Here is a 24371-nt window from a genome sequence, read left to right on the forward strand (position 1 = left end):
CACATTTCCTATAACCCATACTAAAAATGCTTTCATGGTTCTATTCTTTCCTTTTTTTTCTTTTTTTTTTTTAGTTTCTACTGAGAAGTTGTTTCATATATCTTCACTCTCAAAGAAAAACGATGATGCCAAGCAGCCTATTAAAAGCATTTACAGTAATTCTTCAGTTTATCAGCTTTGTGAACATCTTTCTGAAGCAGTTATCTGCTACCTAAGTTCAAACCTTTCTGATGGCACCAGAGAAGGCAGCAAAGAGAAAGCATGGGAAATTCACGATGCAATACTTGACAAAAACATCTTAATTCATTCTCAACTGCATAAAACCAGGTCTATTTCCATTGGAGATCTCGCCTTAAGTATTTTTGAAGTTATTGTTGAAGTTCTTTTTTACAGAAACTTGATAAATGCTGACAAGGCACATCAGGCTTCCATAAATGCAAAGTACACTCTCTGTCCAGGAGTGACTTCTTCTGACTTTGACGATATGTTTCAAGATCTCTTAAAAGGAGTGATCTGTGTATTGTCCAAAGTCCTAGGAATAAATCATTTTGAAAATAATGTAAGAAACAAGTCATATGCCCCACTTAAAAGTAGTTTGCCCATTTTAAACAAAGTCAATACCATGGAAAATCATACAGGCCCAAGGGACTTGGAGTCATCCCCTCACCTAACTGATCACCTTGTTCAAAAAAATAAACTAAATTACCTAGCACGTAGGTTAAACAGTCTGGTTGGCAGCCTAAAATCTCATGAATCCAAAGAAGTCGTCAATGAAGTGTTTAATATCGTTTTAGATTTATTTTTACCGGATGAATTTCCTGATGGTGATATGAGTTCTGGTAAACTAGCAAAAACATTTTCCCCCTCAAATATCCAAGAAAGTCATAGAACCCTTACCAACAATCTAGGGCTTTCCTCTAAATCAGTTTTTCTTCTCAATGTTGTGTGTGAGAAACTTATCCGAACACTTCTAGAAAAGTGCACGGGGGGTGCCGCATTTTTTGAGGAGAATACGCTTTTGCGTGAAGTACCAGAAGAATGTCAACATGTCAAAGTTCTTTCAAGTGTTAAAGGTGGAGGTTTTGATTATCTTAAGACACCAACGGACTGTGAACAATTTCAGGGAGATTACATGTCAGACCTGTTGGAAAACCTGGCAGACATTGATCAAGATTCATTATCATCAGACTGTATACTTAATGTTATTTCCCACAGCTTGGTTAAATCTTTGATGGACAAGCTATCTCATGGTTTACAGCAAGCTCCTTTTGAAAACAAATACAAGAACTACAGAATGAAAGAAATACAGCCATTTGTTCCAAAGACAATAAGGCAAGAATTAATAGACCCAGAACAGACGAAAGCCCATGTAGGGTTCATGAGCTCTGACAATAATTTTTTTACCAAGTCCTTGAATAACCCCAATGCAACTAGCTTTAAAATGCACACACCATTTGGCAAACAACATGCAGGAAAAACTATCTCTTTGTCCTTTCCTGACAGGAAAGAAGCAAGGAGAATCAACAAAGTATCCTCTCATAAGCTATGTCAAAGAGGTGTAAATGGTGCTGTTTTTTCAGCCATATTTTTAGAGGAGATAATTGCAGAATTATTTTTTAATTTGTCTACATCATTGTGGAAGAAAAATCTGAACATCACTGAAGCCTGGCTCAATGAGATAAATACATTACTTATCAACAATGTAGTGAAAGAGTTGAATAATGCTCAGATTTCAGTTCTAAGGTATCCTGAAGAAAGACTATATTTTCCATCAGCCCATAAAGGATGTATTACTAAGATTGTTGATTCCATTTATCTTGATGTTTTACAGCAATATGAATTTACAGTAACCAGTGGTAATCTACCATATGATAATGCTCCAGTAGCTGAACGAATAGCTAATAGCATATTGTTAGAGATTATAGACTACCAGCTGCCATCGTGCTTCAAGGGAAAGCTCAGATCAAATTTATTTCACACGCTCAATGCTGAAATCATACTGTATAAACTTCGAAATAGTTTAAAAAAATGTAACTCTGAACCCATGTCTTCAAAAGGGTATAGTACCATGTTACCACACTCATTTTTAGAATATGTTATCAGAAGACTCTTAGCTCAACTTATTCCTTTGCCTGTTAAGTCTTCATCGTTAGACAAAACATATTGGACAAGTTCAGATTTCAGTGAAATGTCCAACTGCATAACAAATAAGGTTATGTCAGCTATTTCAAAACATAAAATCTGGTTCACCAACTGTGACAATCAGTATCTACATACAGATAAAAATCTCCAAAAGATGGTAGATTCTGTTTACAGTAATATTTTGCAAATGTCTGATTCTCTTGATTTAATACAGAAAAATATAATTAGTCGAAGTCCAATTATGATTGACCAAATAGCCAGTTTCATTATTCAAGAGATTATTGAAAGCCATCTTCAACCATTTTTGTGTGGAGAGACTTTACCTCGCCCCAAAACTCCTCTGGATGAAGTGTCTTACATGGTCAAACAAGTTATCAATGAAGTTGTAGAGTCTCACAAGTCCCGGAAGACATCACCTTTTGGCATTTACCCTGATAAGTTTGTAGGAGAAGTTGTCACAAGAGTTCTATCAAAGATTTTTAGTCCTAAGTCAAAAGCTAATGTTGAGCTGGAAAATATGACCCAAAAAATAGTAAGGTCAGTGAATAATCATTTAGACAGAGCTAAGATTCCGATTCTATGCGATAGGCAAACATCCCTTCCCTTTAGTAATACAGATACTGTGGATGAACTTGTTGCCTCAGTATACAGGAATGTTTTGAAGCAGCATGGACTAGATCCTGACATTGATGAGTCTGAAAATGGTGAAGTTTTTGTGGAAAATATTACCAAATTTATCACAGCAGCTATTTCAGACTACCTTCTTCACCCCCTGTTTTCTGGTGACTTGTCAGCTTCTTCTTGTTCTAGTTCAATGACTGATCATACTGTTTATGACATTCTTGGTGACATCAATAAATCTAGTAAGTCAAACCAGACTTTACCTCTATATAATACATTACTACCATATACATTTTTAGAAGATATGATCAGAGTACTATTATCTAAATTTTTTCCTTCTTCCCCTAAAATCGCTTCATACAAAGCAGCTTCAAAAGATAAAGAAGGAGTAAATTTTAATGAAATTGCTTCCAACCTGATCAGTGATATTAGGAGAAAAATATCCCAACATGAAATTAGATTTTCAAAAGACGAAGAGAGAACGAAGTCCTTTTACTCAGAAGATGATGTTCAGCATCTGGTCGATGCAGTTTTCACAAATATTTTAGAAAACTCTGGTTCTCAAGAATCAGTGGAACAAAATATCACAAAAAGTAATGCTGTTTTAATTGATCAAATAGCAGGTTTCATTATTAAATACATCTGTGAACACCATCTTCAGCCATTTCTGGAAAGAAGGCAATTATCTTCCTCATCACGAAAATATTACGATGATGACAGGCAGGAGTTGTTATATGGGAGTGCTTATTCCTCAATGTTTTTAGAAGATGTGGTCTCTGGAGTAGTTAGCAAAATATTTCACAGGGTAGTTGGCATTGTACAAGTGGACTCAACAAGGAACTCAGAAAATGTCTTGTTTGATAAAGCCGAAAGCCTCATATATTGGATAACAGAGGAATTTTCCAAAGCTCAGGTTACCACTATAGAAAACGCTGAAGAACAGTTGTCTTTGTCCCCAGTAGAAGGAGATATACTCAAAAACATCATTGACACGGTGTACAGAAAAGTTTTAGAAGAATATGAAATGGAAATTATGCCTGATAAAGATTTTCTAAGTAATACAAAAGCATTAGCTGCCCAGATAACCAAAATCATTCTGACTGAAATTTCTTATTTTCAAATTCCATCAGATCTTGTGGCAAATCTTCCTTTACACTTGCATTCCAAACTTAGTCAAAATGTCTTGGTGAATAGAGTCCATTATGACATTAGTAAATCAAGATTCCGAAGACAGGCTTCAACAATGTATTCTACCATGCTCTCACATGTTCATATAGAGAAAATAGTGACTCAGCTCATGTCTCAGATAAATCCATCACATTCCAGTGTAGAATATTCTGACACTTCTCAATCAGAATTAAATAACACGGTCATAAAACTGATTAATGAAATCATGTCAATAATTTCAAAACATGCAATATGTATTGTAAAACATGGAAATGAAAAACAGAGTATGATTTCAGAGAAAGACATGCAGTCGATGGTCGACTCCATTTATGCTGATCTTTCCCATTCAAATCTGTATCAGTCCCTTACAAAAGATAAAAAGGGCCTAAGTAGCATACCTGTTTCAAAAATTGCAAGTTTTATAATAAAGGAGATCTTCAATCATCATCTAGAGTCATTCTTATCGGGTGATAAAAGTATTCTTTCAACTACAGTGGCTCAAACGTGCAAGAAGAAGCCCAAAACAAGCACTAAGCAAAGAGAGCTGTCGATCATTGTGAACTCTGCCGTCTTTTTGGAAGAAGTAATTACTGAGCTTTTATGCAAAATTCTTCAGACATTTATACAGAATTCCTTGGATACTGAAACCCCAGAGAGAGCAATAGCTAAAATAATGGACATTGTTACAACCTTAGTAAAATCAATTGTTTTAGAATTCACTACATCTGAGATTTTAGTCGCAGAACATTTGGATGAGAGTCTGAGGTTTTCAGAGACATATAAAGAAATGGTTCAAAGAACAGTCGACTCTGTTTACAGAAATCTATTTGATGAATGTAAGTCTCTGACTCAACTACACAAGGCTGTACAAAATGACACTTCATGTTTTGGAGGGAAAATATATCATTTTCTATTGGAAGAAATGTATGATTATCAAGTGCAGTCATTAGTTTCAGGAGAATTAATGCCTTCTTGCTATTCTTCACCTCAAGCTGCAAATATCATCAAAAATGTACTCAATGTCATCTTGAAGGATACCAATGCATTACCATCATGTATTACAGTGCTCCCTTGTTCTGTGATAGAAAATATGATTTACAAGCTTTTAGAAAACATCTTTCCTTCAGATGATACTGAAGATGAACTAAAGGAGAAAGAGGCTGGGCCAGATGATGATGATGATGAGTTCATGGTTGCAGCTTCAAAACTGACCGATGAAATTATGCAAGAAATTTATGAACACGAGATCAAATTTACCAACGCAGAGGAGACAGCCGGTATAATATATGAAACAACTGAGAATTTCATTGACTCTGTATGTAAAAATATTTTGAAGAAATCTGAATTCCAAGAAGAAGAAGAAGAAGAAGAAGTACAGAAAGATGCACACAAAGAGGGAGGTTCATTTCTCGGTAAAATAGCTGGCTCCATTATTAAAGAAATCATGGATCATCATTTGCAGTTATTTTTATATGGTGAAGACTCACCTTCTAGTAACTTACCTCATTTTGGTGTTGCTTCTCTTATTGCTAAATCCATGAAAGAGAAGGCACCATCCTCTCTATTTTCAGCTGCATTTTTAGAGGATGTAATTGTTGACCTTGCTCACAAATTTTGCTCTTTCTCAACTCTTACTGAAGATGCCAGGAAAAAGGATATGCCAGAGGCAGAAATTGTAAGCTTGGCTATTAAGTTTGCAAACTCTCTAATACGAGATTTTAGGAAAAGTGGAATTAAAGTATTACCACATGCTGAAGAAATATTTTCTTTCCCACCAATTGCAAAGGAGACAATTGATGAGATATCTAATTTTGTCTATGATCAGTTTATAGGGAAATTCGGAGCTGATGGTATTCAGAAGGATGGCACTGGGAACATTGTTATAGAAATGGTTTCTTCTTTGGCACAAAAGGCAATCTCTACATTCAAGATTCAGCCACTATTTTCAGGAGACTGGTGTTCAACTTTCTTCTCATTTCTAGATCCAGAAAATATCTCCCAAAGGGTTCAGCTCCTCCCACAGAACACCTCCATGAAGATTAGTGACTCCTTAAAACAGAACCAGCTTGCTCTATCTAAAGACACATCAATTACAAAAGATGAGACCCAAGATCCAGTACTTAACTCTATAGCTACCATTATGAAAAGCAATATCATCAATCTCCTGTCAGGACCAAGTGAAGGCGACACAGATGCAAAGAAAGAAGAGGAAAGCCAAGTCAAACCCGCCACTCCAGAAACCACCTCACCAGCTCGGTCCCCACTCACCAGCATGAAAAGCCAAAGTACTCAGGTGCAACATTCCGCTACATCTCCATCCACCAGCATGAAAGGCAGAGGTGCTCAGATGAAACATTCTGCTACATCTCCACACACCAGCATGAGAGGCAGAGGTGCTCAGATGAAACATTCTGCTACATCTCCACACACCAGCATGAGAAGCAGAGGTGCTCAGATGAAACATTCTGCTACATCTCCACACACCAGCATGAGAGGCAGAGGTGCTCAGATGAAACATTCTGCTACATCTCCACACACCACCATGAAAGCCAGAGGTACTCAGGTGCAATATTTGAGTGACAAATGTAAAAGGACTGAAACTGGAAAGGAGAATTTAGTTCTAGTCAATGAGCAGGGGCAGATTCTTGAAATATTCACCCATTTTGCAGTTGCGAAGACAGTTGAAAACAGTCCTGAGAAGGAGGGGCTTAGATCAGATTTGAAAATGCAAAATAAAAAAATTGATGTGAGTGAAAGTTCAGTGAAAAGAGAAGACAAGCCCAAGGGTAAGACTAAAGAGACCATGACAGAAAAAACTGTACTAATACCCCAACAACCAGTCAAGGAAGAGAGGAGACAGTCTGTAGCGGAGACAGATATGGAGGACGAATCGTACTCAGAAAGTGAACATGTTGAAAATGTCATTGAAAATATTTATGACAATGTTTTAATAGTATCTTCTCAAGAACCACTGGATTTTTCCAGACCAATGTACAGCAGAAGCCTCCTAAGTGATAAAGCCTTGGTTATACTTCAAGATTCTGCACAGCTTGTTAAAACAAAGGATTTACCCCCATCAGTTCACAAAGACATTGCTTCTAAAGGGAAAACAAGAAAAGAAACAGAAACCAGAAGAAGAGAGGAGAGTGAGACCAAAAAATTAAAAGAGCTTAAAACTAAGTCCAGTATGACAGACCCTCCTAAGTCCTCATCGGAAAGTAACATTGTTCCTGCCAAGTTTCTAGAAGATGTGATCATTGAACTGGTGAACAAACTGGTATTTACATCTTCGCCAGAAACAGAAAAGTGTGACAAAAGTACAGCTACGAGTGATCAAAAGCCAGTTGAACTTTATGACACAGCTATGAGACTCGTCAATTCAATGATGAAAGAGTTTTCAGATGCAAAAATTAAGGTATTTAGGCCAAAAAAAGAAAAGGAGGTACTTCCAAAATCAGTCAAAGAATCAGATCTTGCAGCACCTCCTGAGATTAAAGAAACAACTATAAAAAAGCCACCATCGAGCACAGATATTAAAAGCAAGGATAAAATGTCGCAAACGCAGAAAACACCTGAACAGTCCTTTTCTGACAAGTTGTCGTCCATAGAGAAGACACCATCGACTGAAAAAACAATAGTCAATAAAATTGTTCATTCTTGTGTTTGCAGTGTTTTAAAGGAATGTAAATCTCAAGAGTCTATTTGTGAGAGCATCAACAGTAATGGGGAGAATCTAGCAAAAAGGCTAACGAGCACAGTGATAAATGAAATTTTTCAGCATCAGCTTAACTTGATGTTTTCTGATGAGATACCAGCTTCAGCATGTGTGCCTCTGGAATCAAAAGATGTTGAGAAAAAGGTCCAAACTGCCGTGAAAACAGTCAGTAAAGAATGTCAGACCTCATCTCCCTATACCATACAGTTACCTTACAAATTTTTAGAGGATGTATCTTCCGGTCTTTTAGCAAAAGTCTTTTCAAAACTATCCAATGTCAAGACAAAACTAACTCCAGAAAATGTGTTGACGCAACTAGACTTCATTCAAATGAATTTAGTAAAAACGATTGCAGCAGAGATTTCCAAAAATGAAGATCTGATTATACAGTACGTAGAATCCTTGCATCCAAATGATGATGAAATTGTTCAACTGGTGGTTCAAACAATTTATAATAATCTTTTGCCACAGTTTGGATCACAGGAAATCTTACAAAAATGTTTAATTAGTGGGTGCAAAGTCCTTTCAAAAAACATAGTTGACTTAGTTCTACGAGAAGTGACTGGCAACCAGTTGCAGAACTATTTTGGTGGTGAGTTGACTCCATATCAGTGTGCAGAAGTTGACACTGTTGTTGAAAATATCCTCACCAATGTGATCTTAACAACTCCAACACAGCCACCAAGTCCTCGTAAACTCTCTTACAACGTAATAGAAACAATTGCTGTAAAGTTCTTATCGAAGCTTTTATCTGTCTTTCCAAAAGGCAGTACAGAAAGAACTAAATCTCAAGAAAGTGAAATGCAAAAAATAACCTCAAAAATATTAAATTCAATCCAGGAATTTTTCTCCAAAAGTAAAATCGAAGTTGTACAACCGGCTAAGGCATCAGAAGCTGTGCCTTCAGCTGACAAGGCAACTATTGAAAAGGTGGTTAATTCCGTCTATGCCAATCTTTTGAAACACTCAGGCTCCCCTAATTCTGTATTTGAAGATTTAATGGGGAAGAGTGATGTCCTTTCTGACATAATAGGTTTTTCAATGGTAAAGGAGATTTCCAATTCTGAATTTCAACCTCAATCAGAGGAGGAACTTTCAAGTTCAGAGTTAGTCCTAGAAGCTGTCAAGATTATGGAAAAGGTGGTGAAAATCATTGATGACCTTAAGTCCCAGGAAAAAACCGCATCCATAAGAGATGTGGTGTTAGACTCCAGAGTTTTAGAGGAAGCTTTGGCCTTGTTCTTGGCTAAACTAGTAAGGAAGCCTGGTCCTGCAAGCAAAGACACAAACAGTTTAACAAAGCCCGAGTTAAATAAAATTGCATCTCAGTTGACAAAATCTGTAACAGCTGAAATTTCCAAAAGTAACATTAGTCTTGTGGATTCCATTCCCGAAGAAAAATCTTTAGATCCAGAAAATATTGAAATGATTTCTCAGGTTGTTGAGTCTGTTTACAGTGACATAATAAAACAATCCGGATCCAAGAAAGAACTCTATGATATAAAAGGCACAAAGAAGGCTTTCCCTAAGAAGGTCGCTAGCTTGATTGTCGATGGAGTTTCCAGTGTTTCGTCATGTAGAGTTAGCACAGGGAGTTCTTCCGCTGCGGCCTTAGGAGATTTAGACACAAACAGAATCATTGAAAAGGCACAAAAGCACGCTGCACTGATGAGCTCTGACTCAGACAAAGAATCCGAAGATGTATTAGAAGATGAACTTCCAGTTAAAATAATTCCACATGTGAGGAATAAACCGATGAAAATAGATCCAAATATCGTCTCAGAACACTTGGCTGTTATTTCTATGAAGACTCAGCCTCTGGAGACTCTGAAGATGGACTGTATAAAGAGAACTGGATGCAGTATAGCCGAACTGAGAAGAGCTTCCATAAGTGGCAAAGGTCCTTCTTGCACAGATGTGTCTGAATCAGAAACAAGGCAGAAAGAGAGACGCATCTCACTGGATAGGACTGGACGACTAGATGTGAAACCCTTAGAGGTAAGAATCACAGCAATGCATAGGTAGCAATGAATAGCCTAGTAAGGGCACCAGTGGAAGGGGAAGCCCTTGGTCCTGCCAAGACTGAACCCCCAGTGAACGGGATTGTTGGGGGGAAGGGCGGTAATGGGGGGGGGAGGATGGGGAGGGGAACACCCGTATAGAAGGGGAGGGGAAGGGGTTAGGAAGATGTTGGTCTGGAAACCGGGAAAGGTAATAACAATTGAAATGTAAATAAGAAATACCCAAGTTAATAAAGATGGAGGAAAAAACAAAGAATCACAGCAATGGGGGAAATGGGCAAACAGCAAGCAAGTTCTGTCCTTTCCTCCCTCTCCTAGACACATGGAAAGCCTTGCTTGCTCTTTTGCCACCAGAGCAGGGAGTTGGCTATACCAGCTCATTTCTACAGTCCTGATTTTCAAGGACTCGCTATATCTAGATGTCACAGGGAAAGGCCTAACTCTAGTTTTTAATGAGATAATACACTAAAACTAGTCTTTGAAGCACGGACATAAATGTATCCTTATTTATGCTGGACTGATAACAAATATAATTTAACTGGACATTTCTAAGAACATGTGTATAAAAGGCACAGCAAAACTCTTTTTTTTTTGTACATATCCCTGCACCCAACTTCTCCTAGAAACTCCACACCTTCCTACCCACATAATTTTATATTCCTGTTTCTGTCTCTCTTAGTAAAAAGAAGGAAACAAACCAACAGAAAAAAAAGCAAAAGACAAATCAATAAATAAATAACACATAAAAATACAGAGAGTTCAGCTTTTATAGATCAATTACTCCTGTGCGTGAGGCCTGCCCTGGAGTGTGGTTGATATATCTAGGGATATTCCTTTAGAGAAAACTGGTTTTCCCTCCCAGTATGTTATTAGTCACAGAAGGCTTCTTGCTTAGGGGCAGTAATCTGTGTCCTCTTTCTCTTCTCACTGCTGGAATTTTGTTTTGTTTGAACTTACATGGGTCTTGTGCATGCTGTCACCTTCTCTGTACATACGTTTAAAAGCCCTGCTGTGTGTTTTGTAGAAGATATGGTTTCCTTGTAATCATCTGCCCCCTGTGACTTTTACACTCTTCCCCTCTTCTCCGTAGATCCCTGAGCCTTGAGGGTAGAAGTTTGCTAAAGACATAGCTTTTAGGGCTGAGTGCTACAAGGTCTCTCACTTTCTGAATATTTTTCACTTGAGAATCTCTGTGTTAATTACCAAGACTATTTTCTGATAAGGGTTATGTGAGTCACTAATCTAGGGGTATAGTAATATGTCATGAGAAACAATTTTACCGAATTAATACTAACTGGTTTCTCCCTAAGCTAATGATATATCTATTCTTAGGCCACTTGGGCAGTGTCAGGTATGGCTTCTATCTCACTTGATTGGGGTTTACATCCAATCAAAAAGTAGTTAGGCAGTGTGCTATATTTTGTGCCACTGCTGCAACAGTATATCTTTAAGCCAGGTCACTGTTTTCAGGTTTTGTAGACAGATAATATTGAAAGCTATTCTTTTCCTCCTGCAGCTTGCAAAATGCCGTCCTGGATCACGAAAGTTAGTCAATGGACATGCAGCTTCTTTTTTAGGCACCAGCTCTATTTCTTTATATTTGAGAACATACGTTTGTGGTGTCTAGAGCAGTATTAATTTACTGTCAGCTTACGAGAAGTAACCAATACCCTTATCAATATCTTCTGATGTTTTGAGCATTCTGTAGGACCCTTTAGATCAACAGTTCAATAAAGTGTAACCCATTCCTGGCATGGGGATTCTATTCAAACTCTTCACATTGAATGTGTGAATTTTTGAGAGTTCTGTGTTTTTAATAATCTCCACCATGTCGCTGACCCAAGTATAAAACTGTATTCTCTGAAACATAAACACTTCAATTTTCCAATATGATTCTGAAAAATCTTAGAACTAAGTCTTAATGCTTAATAATTAACTAGTCATTAAATTTTTAGTTAGTTATTTATTTTATAAGTTAATTAGTTAAAACTTCATTAATCAATAAGTTAATTAGTGATTGATTGGTTGATTGATCGATTGTTAACTTAAAAACAGGGCCACTGTTCAGCCCTGGTCAACCTGGAACACACTATGCAGGCTGGAGCTATTTAGCAATTTCTTCAAAAATACAACATTCTCTTTTAGACAGAGATATGATTCAAGAATTAAATAAAATTTAAAGTCTCAGGAAGTTCCTGAAAATCATAAGCTTCACAAGGTTCTCCTCAGCACGATTTTAGCAGTAACAACAACTACTAAAATGTGGAAAGCTGCTAGGATGGTGCACAGGGAGCTCAGAGGACACAACTGGGGCGAGTCATCATCCATGCTGGGTTAGAAGTTTTACTAATCAAGCTGGCTTTGGGTACTGTCGCCTTCTACATCCTTACCAAATCTCACTAATCTCCCACCCACATTCCTGTAGATAGACCCAAATAAAATCACTGCTTTCAGTGAAACTAGTAAGCGAGAGTTGGATATAATTATGTTTGGTTTTTGTTTGTATTATATGTTGCAGTCTATCCCTGTGCTATCTCTGAGATGAACAAATATTTGTTCATGTAGCCCAAGAAAAATTTAACCCAGGCTCCCTCCAGCTCCCTATGGCTACCATATCTCTGCCTCTATGTGGTAAATTGCAAGTGTGTGCTTTATGTTTTCTAACTGAAATACTAAAATTTTTGTACACTTATACTCCTGTAATCTTACTTAGTTTTATTTTTAAGAACATATGATAGTCCCTTGAAGCTTAAAATTTCTTCTCCTTTCTGAGTTCTCATTGCTACATTAGCATTTATTGTATGTAGTATTCATTTATATATGATTCCCTGACAGTAAACATTTGTGCGAATATCCTATAAAATTATATTTACTAAAATAAAATTTAATTATCTATTAAACCATCCAGAACAATTTCTTTTCATGGTTACCAACTTTATGTAGGTCACATATGAACTATTGAAAAAAGATGATTTTAAACACGGACAAATACCACTTTTTTTTCGAGGGAAGAAAATTCCATTTGATACTACTACTACTACTACTACTACTACTACTACTACTACTCCTACTACTACCACCACTACTACTGCTACTACTACTACTAACAACAACAACAACAATAATAAACAAAGAGAGTGCAGAGCACAGAAATCTCATGTGCCACATTGAGTATGATCAGGTCTTTTTCAACGGAGACAAACAATCCTGTAGGGTAGGTGAAGTACTTTAGGCTCTTGCTTTGCATCATGGTTTAATATTCTGCTTAGAGATACTATACTTTTCAACTAACCAGACATACTTAAACCACGTTCAGTAACAAATCTCCAACATATTTCATATATTAGGATTTTCTAAGCTTATTAACTTTTTACATGTAATCAAGTTGCTTTATTTAAAGAGTCACTTCTAAATAGTTTATTTCTACAGAAGATACTTTTAAGACATTATCAACTTGAAAATAGAGCTTAGAAAGTTGCAAAGAAAGGTTGAGTCACACAATAATTATAACTAATTAATAATAAAATAATACAACATTTGTTGATAATTAAAAATAATTGCTGTTATATAGCCAAAGGCTACAGAAATAAAGTGGTTTGGTTACTGGATTATAGTTACCATTATCCATAATAATAAGAACTGTAAATGAGAAAATTTGAGTGGAGTATGAGAATGAAATGAAGATTACATAAGTTTTTGCAAAAAACAAAGAATGGTATTATAGAGTAAAAGGGGTAGGATAACCATCACAATTCCAATGTGTTATGGCTTTTATAAGTAGAATTAGGTATAATTTTAAAATCTTGACTTTTTTTTTATTAACTTGAGTATTTCTTATTTACATTTTGAGTGTTATTCCCTTTCCCGTTTTCCGGGCAAACATCCCCCTAATCCCTCCCCCTCCCCTTCTTTATGGGTGTTCCCCTCCCCATCCTCCCTCCACTGCTGCCCTCCCCCAACAATCACGTTCACTGGAGGTTCAGTCTTAGCAGGACCCAGGGCTTCCCCTTCCACTGGTGCTCTTACTAGGATATTCATTGCTACCTGTGAGGTCAGAGTCCAGGGTCAGTCCATGTATAGTCTTTAGGTAGTGGCTTAGTCCCTGGAAGCTCTGGTTGCTTGGCATTGTTGTTCATATGGCGTCAAAAAGAATATATTTTTATAGAGTTCCCTATTGACTTCATAAAAATGCAAGTAGTTCTATAACAAGTAGTTTAACAGAAATGACAAAAAAATCAAAAAGTGAGTTCATTTGAAAATTGCATCTAAAGCTCAAGCCATTCTGTAAGACTGAATATTTGGAATAAATTATGATACATTTATATCGTGTCAATGTTAAAATGATGGCATGTACAAGCAAATATTACATATGATCTTTATCTATATCATTCTTTTAAAATAGTTAAAATATATGAGTAATGGCATTTGAAGATATATTTTAGATTAAAGTTAAGAACCATAAATAAGTTATGATACAAAGTAAAATCAGAAAAGTGACTAATATATTTATTTTTAATACTTATTGTGCTTTCCATCCTAGGCTGTTGGCAGAAATTCGTTTCAAAATGTAAGAAGGCCTGATATCACCAGAGTAGAGCTTTTGAAAGATATTAATAACAAAAAAGATCTGATCATTCGGCTAGTAGCTCATGATATTGGTCAAAAAGATTCAGATATTAGCTTAAGAGAGGACACGGTTTCTGATGATGAGGAGGTTGTCCTAGGAGAAGTTGTTGGAGACCAGTGCTTAAGAAACGTAGCTGGAGATTATGTTGAACAAGTTGTGAAACCTCCAGAAAGCCAAGTTGCTTCTCCTAAGACAGCAACAAGCTCAAGCAGTCTGAAAAAGTTCTTAGCACTGAGCAAATGTTGTCAGCCCATATCTGGCGAAAATATTGAAAGTATTGAAGTCACTGGAAATCAGATAACGGAACCTAACAAGACAAATGTTAAAAGAGCTGTTGCTGAACTTGATATGCCTTATTCTAAACACTTGGCAGAAGCACCGCCTTCAAGGGACAAATTACAATATAAGGTGGGTGACATGCCTAACTCCCCACAGCTGGGAAGGTAGACAACCTCATGAATTTTGTTACTAGGATGCCTCTTGATTACGCCACATAGTATCCTGAAGTAGAATCATTGCCTCCATATGACATACTGTGGATATACAGTTTAGGTTAGGTAATTAATAGAACATGAAGCTCAATCAAGTATTTGATAGAAAGAAACCTAGAACTAGCTGAAACAAAATGGGAAAAAAAACTGCTCAAGAAAAATTCAACTTTATTGATTTATTAATTAAACAATATATCAGATTTTGTATTTGGGCTGTAAATATTTGTTGGACGTCCATAAAGAGCTTCATGTCAATAGGAAGAGTCCAGATGGGCTGGCGAGGTCATAAAGTAGTTATGAATCATCTGGGGAAAGTCAAATTGCTACATAACATTTGCTAAGACCTGGTCCCAATCCGCACCACCAGAAACAAATAAATGACAACAAGAAGAAAACCATTACCTAGGTTTCAATTCAGATTTTCATTTAATAGATGCATTAGCTTTCAAAATCTTACAAGGTAAATGCTTTTCTTGCATAGTTTTTAAGACCTTACCTAAATGTAACAGAGTATTGACAGCATTGTCAACATCCATTAAACTTCTTAATCATGATGAGGTACGTTTGTGTTACAACATCCAAGCTTCCAAATGATGATAAGAAACTCAATGATGCCTTTATTTCACCTTGTCTAAAAGTGCATACTAATAATAGTTTTGGAAATCATATGATGTGGGATTCCGTAGTGAGACAATTGCCTTAATTAAACATCCTAAAGGAGCTTTTGTACTTTTGTGTTTGGGCTAACAGAAAAGCTGCAGGAAACCACAGGCATAAGCACATGTAATTTAGGTCAAATCACAAGCACAGGGTTTCCCGACAAATAGAACAGGGTACGTGTTAAAATGTCTGATCAAACGAGGTTACGAGATGCCTAGAACTCCATCTCTGCTCTTTTATTTAATACAACCAACTGCAATTAAAATATTTTAAAATGTAAAAATTGAATTTTACATTCTTTAACATCCGTGCTACATTTATGCTTAAACAGTGTTCAAAACCAAGTATCATAACTTAGAATGCCTTAACAAAACCATTTCAAAAACTTTCACTACTATTAATTTTTAAAGAATATTATAAGTACTCTATAAAACTGGTTTTTTAAATATTTATTGGAATGCAAAAATGCCAATGAGGGTGAAAGTATATATTGAGTTCTGTTGTTTGTAATAACTGATTTATAATATTGCAGAAAGAAGAAATCCTTCCTACTGAACCAACACATTACTTCATACACAGAATTATGAGCACATCATCATACAACCAAGAAGACCTCATTTCTGGGTACATAAAATTTAATGCCGTGCAAATATAGAAACATGAAATGAAAGTAGGTTTTAGGGCAAGAATGGGGCTGCTAGTAAATCTGTACTTGACCAAGTATCCAGCATCAAAACCTTCTCATTTCTGATATTCCATCCCCTGACTTCACTCTAACTCTTAAGTTTCCTCTTGCCAGTGATTCTGTATATCTAGTTACCTAGTCTCTCTGCATATTCATTTCAACACTTGTGGTCCAGTGTATAAATGTCTTTGATCAGATATTTGCTGGTGTAATAGGGTATTGTTGTTTATAGTTGTTATTAAAACCTGAAGGATATTGATAGGTCAGTAACAGAAAGTATACTGTCAGCACAGAAAGATCCCTGCTCACTTTTGTTAAGTAATCTGAAGGTTATAGTATATAGCTCTGACTTACAAGAAGAATATGAACTAGAGATGGTAAAAGGCTTAGTTGGAACACTCAGATTAATTTTAACAATACAAACTAGCTATATTAATATAAAACACACAAAAGTAAAAATAAAAACTATTAGAATAAGAAATATATTGTGTTCTGACAAAAATGGTCAATTCAAAATCAGAATAAAAAATCAATACAAAGAATAGGAAATAGTTGCAAATTGCACAGCAGACACATACACATATATGCACATACATATCAATGTATATATATGTATATATATTATATTTGCATATATATGGTGTCAATATCCAAAGCACTCCCCATACCTAAAAAAAAAGTAAAAAGAAAGCAAAATACTTGAATAGAGCAATCCTCTAAAGTGATAAAGTGATGTAATAAAAGCAGATGAAAGGTACTCCACACTACTACTCACTAAGGGAAGCACATGAAAGATGCTCTACATCACTAATCACTTAGGTAGCACAAATTGAAATCACGGAGGATGCTATTCTGAACTGATGAGAATAGGTGAAGAGAAAGGTAGAGATAAGAGAGCAAGGAAAGGGAAAGAAAGAAAACCAAAACCTTTATGCACTGATGGTAAAATTAGAAAATTGCAAAATCACTGTCAAAAACAGTATGGAGCTTTCCTAAATAAGTTAACATAGAATTGCCAGGTGAACCAGCAATTCTGAGTCTATTCCACAAAGAATTGACAGCAGGCACTGCAGTAGGTCTTTGTGAACCTATATCAATTACAGCACGATTCATGATAGACCAATGAGGAAGGCAAATGACAATTCATCAGTGAACAAATTCACGAGCAGAAGCTGTATTAGGAATTCCTCAGAATATTATCTACTATTACAGAAAATCCTCACATGCTATGCTATTTGTGAACACAAATGACACTGATCTAACTAGCATAAATCACAAAATGACAAATATGAAGACTCTACTAATCTGTACTATTCAAAATTTTAAGGACACAAAGTAAAATAATGATTTCCTGGGGTTGGTAAAAACAAACAAACAAACAAACAAACAAACAACAACAAAAGCAAAACTGAGTGTTAGTGTTGAAGCTCAAAACATGGTCAGGAGGTAGAAAATAGCAATGTTTGCACAGCCACAGAAATGTTCTTAATGCCAGGAAACAGTACATTGCAACATTCTAAGGTGTTAAGTTTTATGTCTATTTAATCATAGATTTAAAAGTGGAGCGATCGATTTATAAATCATTCCCCTTCCATTTTGAATTCTAGCAACATAGTATCTGTGATTTGCTTCCGTATGAAGAATGGCAGATTGTTGTTAACCAGTAGCTTCTTCATTTATTAAATATACATATTAAAATCTGTTCTTTCTATTTTAGCGAAGCAGAAGAATTTATACCAGATCCAAAGGCTAATGCATTAGAAGGTTGGATTTCTTTTTAACTTTTAAAAACTGATGAACAAGAAACTTTGTTGATTATTTTGATTACTTAATTGTTTCCCAGTAGTAAGATGTTAGTTATCAACCTTGAAAGTGATACTGGCTTAATTTTCCATTAGTTATGGCTACTTTTAGGAGGTGATCGTTATCAGTTCAACTATGTGTTAAAACAAGCTTACTACTTTGTCTTATATGAACTTCTATGGTATGAAGTATGTAAATTTCTTCTGACTGTAAGGAGAGAAGCATGTATTACTCTGCTAACTTGTCTCTAGACTATGACTGGATTTAACTTTCTTATTTAAAACGTGTGCTTCTTTTCTCTCAGAGCTTACCATGACTAAAATGGAAAAGACCTTTTGAAGACCAACTAGAGTTGGTCACACTAAAATCAGGATAGCATGAACTACTTAGTGTTTTTAATACCTTTTATGGACTGCTAACCATATCATTAGGATGTTTTAGTTCAATATTTGTTCAGAACTCAGAAGATGAATCTGATTAAATAATAACAATATACACAAGAGGTAAAGGGATCATTTTTACTACTGCAACTTCAAGCCATTCAAGTTTTCCCGGCTATTGCTCTGCCTATTCAAGAAACACCTTCTCTCAAGTTTTCACTGCTTTTAGTGATTATCCTGGCTGAACATCATTCTCATACAAATTATGTATGTTCATCTGCAGTGAGATTCTGAGTTATGGATCAGAGATTATAAGATCCAGCAAGGAACTGCTTAGCTCTGTTCTTTGTTTTCATTCTGTAGTGTAAAACATTTTTTAAGAGTCCAAATGAGGCTCATTCCCTGTGGTTAAATTTTGTGTTGTGTTTTGTTTTGTCTTACTTTGATATTTGGATTATCTGTATTTATTATATTCTTCAGTGATATTGTCCCTGACCAAGTCATCATCTCATTAATTCATCTGAAGATTCACCAGTTTTCTTTTTTATTTTGGTATAATTCCATGTGTTAACAATATTGACCAAGTTTGTTCTTAAGGAATTTACATGTTAACTTGAGGTAGAGAGTCCAATGATAAGAACATAGGATAAATCCAGAGGTTGAAAGTCCTTCCCTTTGTACTACCAACATAATTACTGAACATTACAATGCTTACAAGACTCTCCATCATTAGTTCATACTAGCCCAATTGCATTTTTTACCTCTTCCAACATTTCTTTTGTAGCTTCCTCTACTAAAGCAAACTCTATTTCCTAATTCTTTTGCTGTCCTTCAATGCAACAGGGCCTTTCTCTTGCCAAGTTCTGGGGTATTTCCCTTTAGTCTGCCTTATTCTTTCCACTCCTTTGATTTTTCCTATTTAACTTTCCCAGAACAAGTCTTCTGATCACAACCTCCAAAAAGAAACTTAGTGCCTGTTCTGGCATTATCTAGACATAAACTGATGTCTATGAAACCAAATTATTTCCTATCATTTCAAAGCAAAAGTCATTACAGTTCTATAGAATGTAAAGTAGAATCAAATCCTTTAGGAATATAATTGATCAATCATAAAGCTACTAATTTTTTAGATATCTCAATCATCCTTATTTATTTGAAATTTGCCTTTTATTCTTTTTACTAGAATTTACATTACTCCCAAAGGATCATTTATATTTATTTGTGATGGCTTTTGATGACTTCATATGTATAGAGTATATAGTATTTGATTGTGCTATATTTCCAGATTTCCTGTCATCTTATAATCAAAATAAATAGTGTCATTTTTATTTTACTTATGAGAAAAGTAAGTCAAAAAAGTTGTATTTATTTTTTTTCACCAAGTTACAAGCAACAAAGCTAAGGCTCAGCAGAGCTCCTTTGCCTGCAGATCACTTGCCTCACTGACAATGGGTCTCCAGGAGACTTTGCTTGCAAAGTTATTTTTTTTAAAAAAATATTTTTATTGGATATTTTTATTTACATTTCAAATGTTATCCCCTTTCTTCACACAACCACCCACCCCTTCCCTCCTCCCCGCCCTGACATCCCCCTACAACGGGGGAGTCCAGCCTCGGCAGGACCAAGGGCTTTTCCTCCCTCCGGTGTCCAACAAAGCCATCCTCTGCTACATATGTAGCTACAGCCATAGGTCTGTCCATGTGTACTCTTTGGATGTTGATTTAGTCCCTGGGAGCTCTGGTTGTTGGTATTGTGGTTCTTATAGGGTTGTAAGCCCCTTCAGCTTCTTCAATCCTTTCTCTGACTCCTCCATTGGGGACCCTGTTCTCAGTTCAGTGGTTGACTGCTAGCATTGGCCTCTATATTTGTCATGCTCTGGCAAAGCCTCTTAGGAAACAGCTATATCATGCACCTGTCAGCATGCACTTCTTAGCATCAGCAATAGTGACTGGGTTTGGTGGCTGTATGTATATGGGCTGAATCCCCAGGTGGGGCATGCTCTGAATGGCCATTCCTTCAGTCTCTGCTACAAACTTGTATATACACTAAAAATATTAATTCTATATGCCTACCTTATATGATTTAAGGTGAAAACATTGCATTTGTATCAACAAATACATGTATGTGTATATTCATATGTGTGTGTGTATTATTTATATATTTTTGTAAGAATTTTTTTTCTGCCTTTTACAGAAAGTTGTCAGGAACCACAAGAAGGAAACTCAAACAGTGTTGAGGTAAATATTTTTTCAACATCCTCTAATTTCTGTACTCTGGGGTCCAGCGATGATGCAGTAGATGTAGACAAGGCCTACAGGGTAATTTCAAAGATGGGTGAGAGGGCAATGAATGCCTGGCTCCAACATGCTTCTGTGTTCTTGACAAACTAACTTCATGTGCAGATAACTCTTGCATGGTATGGGCTGAGGAATTTTCCTCTTCCTCAATCCTTTTAATTTAATGCACCGAACTGAATCTTCTCTTTGTTTGGTTCTTTTTCACAGCATCTTCTTAGTTTATTTAATTCAGCTTTGTAATTTTTCCACATCCATTAATAGGGAATAACAAATTCGCCAGAGACTAAGTAGTTTTCCAGTATTATAAAATAGTACCATTTCAGACCCAATTCATAAACTACTCTATAACACTTAAGAAATTTTTGCGAATTTTTCAAAAAAACTCTTTGCTTATTTATGGACATAAGCATCTATTTAATAATCTCCAATTTCATTTAATTCATACCTTGCAGAAATTAAAATCATATGTCAATGGAGTAGGGGCCATGAAATTATAGTTTGAGAGTCATTATCATTCTTTGGATGATACTGAACTCCTAGCTGTTCATCACCCTTCCACTCTTGTACTTTTTCCTTATTTATTGGCTTATTTGTACACAAACTATGGTTAAAATTGTTACTCAGTGCATTTCTAAATAAAGTAGCATAAGCTCCCTTCATATACACGTATCCATTAGTCGATTACACATGAAAACTGTTGACAATACTCAGGACCTGAAAAATGAAGAGTAGATGTTTAGTCTTGGAAATCAATGAAAAAAAATAGAATAAAGTTTGTTTAGAAGGCCTTGACACTTAAACTCATGAGCAGGAGGGAATGGGCTGTTTTCTGCTGCCCTCCTTGCTTTGGGAAAGGTTGGTCATGACAATAAGATGGCATCTCAATTTCTAAATGAAATTTATTCTTTCTTATGAGAGAAAGTACAGCTTCCAAGCTGGTCTAAAGTATGGTGTGGACCTGTTGGTTTCGTTTTGTTTCTGTGTTTTGTTTGTTGTCCTAGAAAACTGGAGGTGGATGCAATCTTATGAAACCTAACCTATAAGGAGACCAGAGCCCTAGGATATTTTAACCAGATGATTAAAATGTGGAGGTTCTGTAAAAGTCAAAAGTTGAGGGAAATTTGTATACACACTTAAGAAAAGCAGTACTTAGAAGTCTGTGTGAAGTTTCTCTTGAGTACTTGAAATTACATTGAGAAAACATTTTAAGAACTTAAATTTAGCAGTGGCTACATCTTGCCTTTTAAGGACAATTAACTGCTCTTTTATTCAAAGGAATGACACAAGTATCCAGAATAAATCCAGAATCTGGCATGTTCCTTGTAAGGCCAAAACAAGTGATTTTATCACTTCAGAACCTGTAAATTGCCAAATTCTCCACAGAGAAACCTGAAAGTTGTGAAGTGAAGCATTTCAGCGTCTCCCTTATCATTTTATCATTTCTCATAAACATGTTTGCAATATATTGCAATTAATGCTAAGGAGGTGGTCAATAAGCAGCTAATAGTCCCCAAGAGTCAAGAGAATCAGCCTTTGGTTGTCATGAGATCTATAGCCAAGATCAAAATTCATCACAAGGACAAATGCTAAAACCTATAACTGGCAAAATTCACTTTTCTGGGTCTTAGAGGGGGCTTATTTGATACAGAAAATGACAGATTTCACTTATATGAAATTGTGCAATGTTGATACATCTTTAGATATTTTTTGATATATGTAATCTTTCCTGTCCAAAGACTAAGTATGTCAATGTGTTTTGGCAGTTTGTCACCATCTACGAAGAATCAAAAAATATGGCCAGCAGTGCACGTCTTTCAAAGGAACACGTTTCAGGTATGAAATGCTCTAAACTTTTAACCATCAATGAAATAAAGCACTTACTACTATAGTTGTGAATTAGAAAATTTTACCATTGATCTTTCCAACATCTTTTTCTTGTTTATTATTAATATGGGATTAAAATAATATCCATACCATTTTATAAAAATCTACAGGTTACATTAATTGTCTTTAACTTTGAACAACAAGGGACAATAGATGGTGTGACTAGAATTTGTTAGGCCATAGCTCTTCTCCCATTATGAAAGAATAAAGCAGAAATATTGAAGAGAAAAACTATAATGAGTTCTCTAAAGTTATATAGCTGTGGTACTACAAAAAGCCCTGTGATTTCTTTTCTTAGGGGAAAGGTGGCTACAGTAATTTAGCAGTAACACTATTCCCATGAATGTATTGCTTCCAGAGCAAGGGGGATGGCATAATAAAGATATAGTAAGTCGCCCAGGAGAGCTACCATGATGCATTGACCACTGAAATATGCTAGATTCTTAGCAGCCTTCTCAGAGCTTACTTTTTCAAATGAGAAATTAAATATGCACTGTGAATGATTCCCAACTTGTGAAAGTTATATATAGTGCAGTTAGTAAAATATTACAAGTTATCAATCATAAGTCGATATATTTTCTTACAGACTCAGATTATTAATGGCTGACACAGAAAACTAAATCTGAGCACTGACATTTTCCTTTTCTATGCAGTGTATCTTACGAGACAAAGAAATAAACCTATAAACTTTCAGAAGGAAATTTACACAATATAAGAGAGAAATGATAGCACTTTAGTATATTTCTGCCTTTACTTGAGAACTATACACTTGAACCCATGTACTGAGCATTGAGATGGAGCTCCCTGTTCTGCTTATTAGGTATTTTCAAATAGTTTTCAGGAGGGATAAGAGATGGACTTCGCACACCTTTCTAGAGATGCCTCAGGGTACTACACCCTGAGAGACAGAAATCTTTGCACTGTATTGCCTGCTTATACTCATCTTACCTGTATGATCCTAGGCCATGGTCTTCGGCCTCACCAAAGTTGGTCAGGCAATGAAGACTTTGCTGTGCACAGTTCTTTTGGGAGAGCACAGTAAATCAAACGAAAACATGCCAGCTTTGCTTTTTCCTTCACAGATTAATTTACAAATGCCAACTCTGAGTTCTGAATTGTTGCTGCAGTGTAACTGGGTAACTGGTTTTACTAATATCTTTTCCCACAGAAATGCCTAAGAGCAGTATTTCCAAGCAAGGTTCTAAAGTGCTGGCAAAGGTATCTTCCACTCTGTCAAAGGTGTTCTCCCGATCGAGCGGCAGTGTTCCTAAATCCTCCTCACCACCTCACCAGGATAAGTGCTGAAGCTTCTCCACTTGATAAAATTGTGATTCTCTATAAAATAAAATGATATTTAAAGTAGAACACGCCATTCAATTATTATAGTATATGGGTTGCTCCTGTTTAATTTTGAGAAGATGTGGCATTATAATGTTCAGTATGTAGATGGCAAAATTAATGTGAGTGATTACAACACAGTTATGCAAAAGACTGTTCACTGTCTAGGACACATTCAGAGAGTTCATGTGTCAACAATTTATACAGCTCCATCACCTGTGAAGTGTTATTTGCAAACTTCTATCTTTATCACTGGAAAGGTAGAAAAGAAACTAAGAAAATGACCTTGCTTTGTTTCTGTTGTGATAAACGCTATAACCAAAAACAATTTGGGATGGAAAATATTTATTGTAGCTTATAAACTCTCAGGTAATACTCCATCATAAAAGGACGTATTGACAGGAACCAGGAGACAGAGACTACAACAGATCCTTGAAGGAATGTGTCTCACTGACTTACTCCTTGTGGCTTGCTTAACCTATTTTCTTATCCAGACAAAGATCACATGCCTACTAGTAATACTGTCCACAGTGATTCACT

At 35.9% G+C, this 24371-nt stretch overlaps 1 protein-coding gene across 2 annotated transcripts in view; it reads left to right on the forward strand.

Annotated features, from left to right (window-relative positions):
• Fsip2 (fibrous sheath-interacting protein 2) overlaps positions 1-23858 on the forward strand; it is a 70539-nt gene extending 46681 nt beyond the window's left edge. For both annotated transcript variants that reach the window (XM_039106443.2, XM_039106444.2), the window contains 7 exons: positions 75-9643; positions 14207-14701; positions 15977-16068; positions 17847-17893; positions 20506-20549; positions 22373-22442; positions 23662-23858. In XM_039106443.2, the coding sequence (XP_038962371.1) occupies positions 75-9643; positions 14207-14701; positions 15977-16068; positions 17847-17893; positions 20506-20549; positions 22373-22442; positions 23662-23798 (10454 nt within the window). In that variant the 3' untranslated portion in view covers positions 23799-23858. The remainder of the gene's footprint in view (positions 1-74; positions 9644-14206; positions 14702-15976; positions 16069-17846; positions 17894-20505; positions 20550-22372; positions 22443-23661) is intronic.
• The last annotated feature ends 513 nt before the right edge of the window (positions 23859-24371 follow it).

Source organism: Rattus norvegicus, chromosome 3 (assembly GCF_036323735.1).
Source record: "Rattus norvegicus strain BN/NHsdMcwi chromosome 3, GRCr8, whole genome shotgun sequence".
Classification (NCBI taxonomy): domain Eukaryota; kingdom Metazoa; phylum Chordata; class Mammalia; order Rodentia; family Muridae; genus Rattus; species Rattus norvegicus.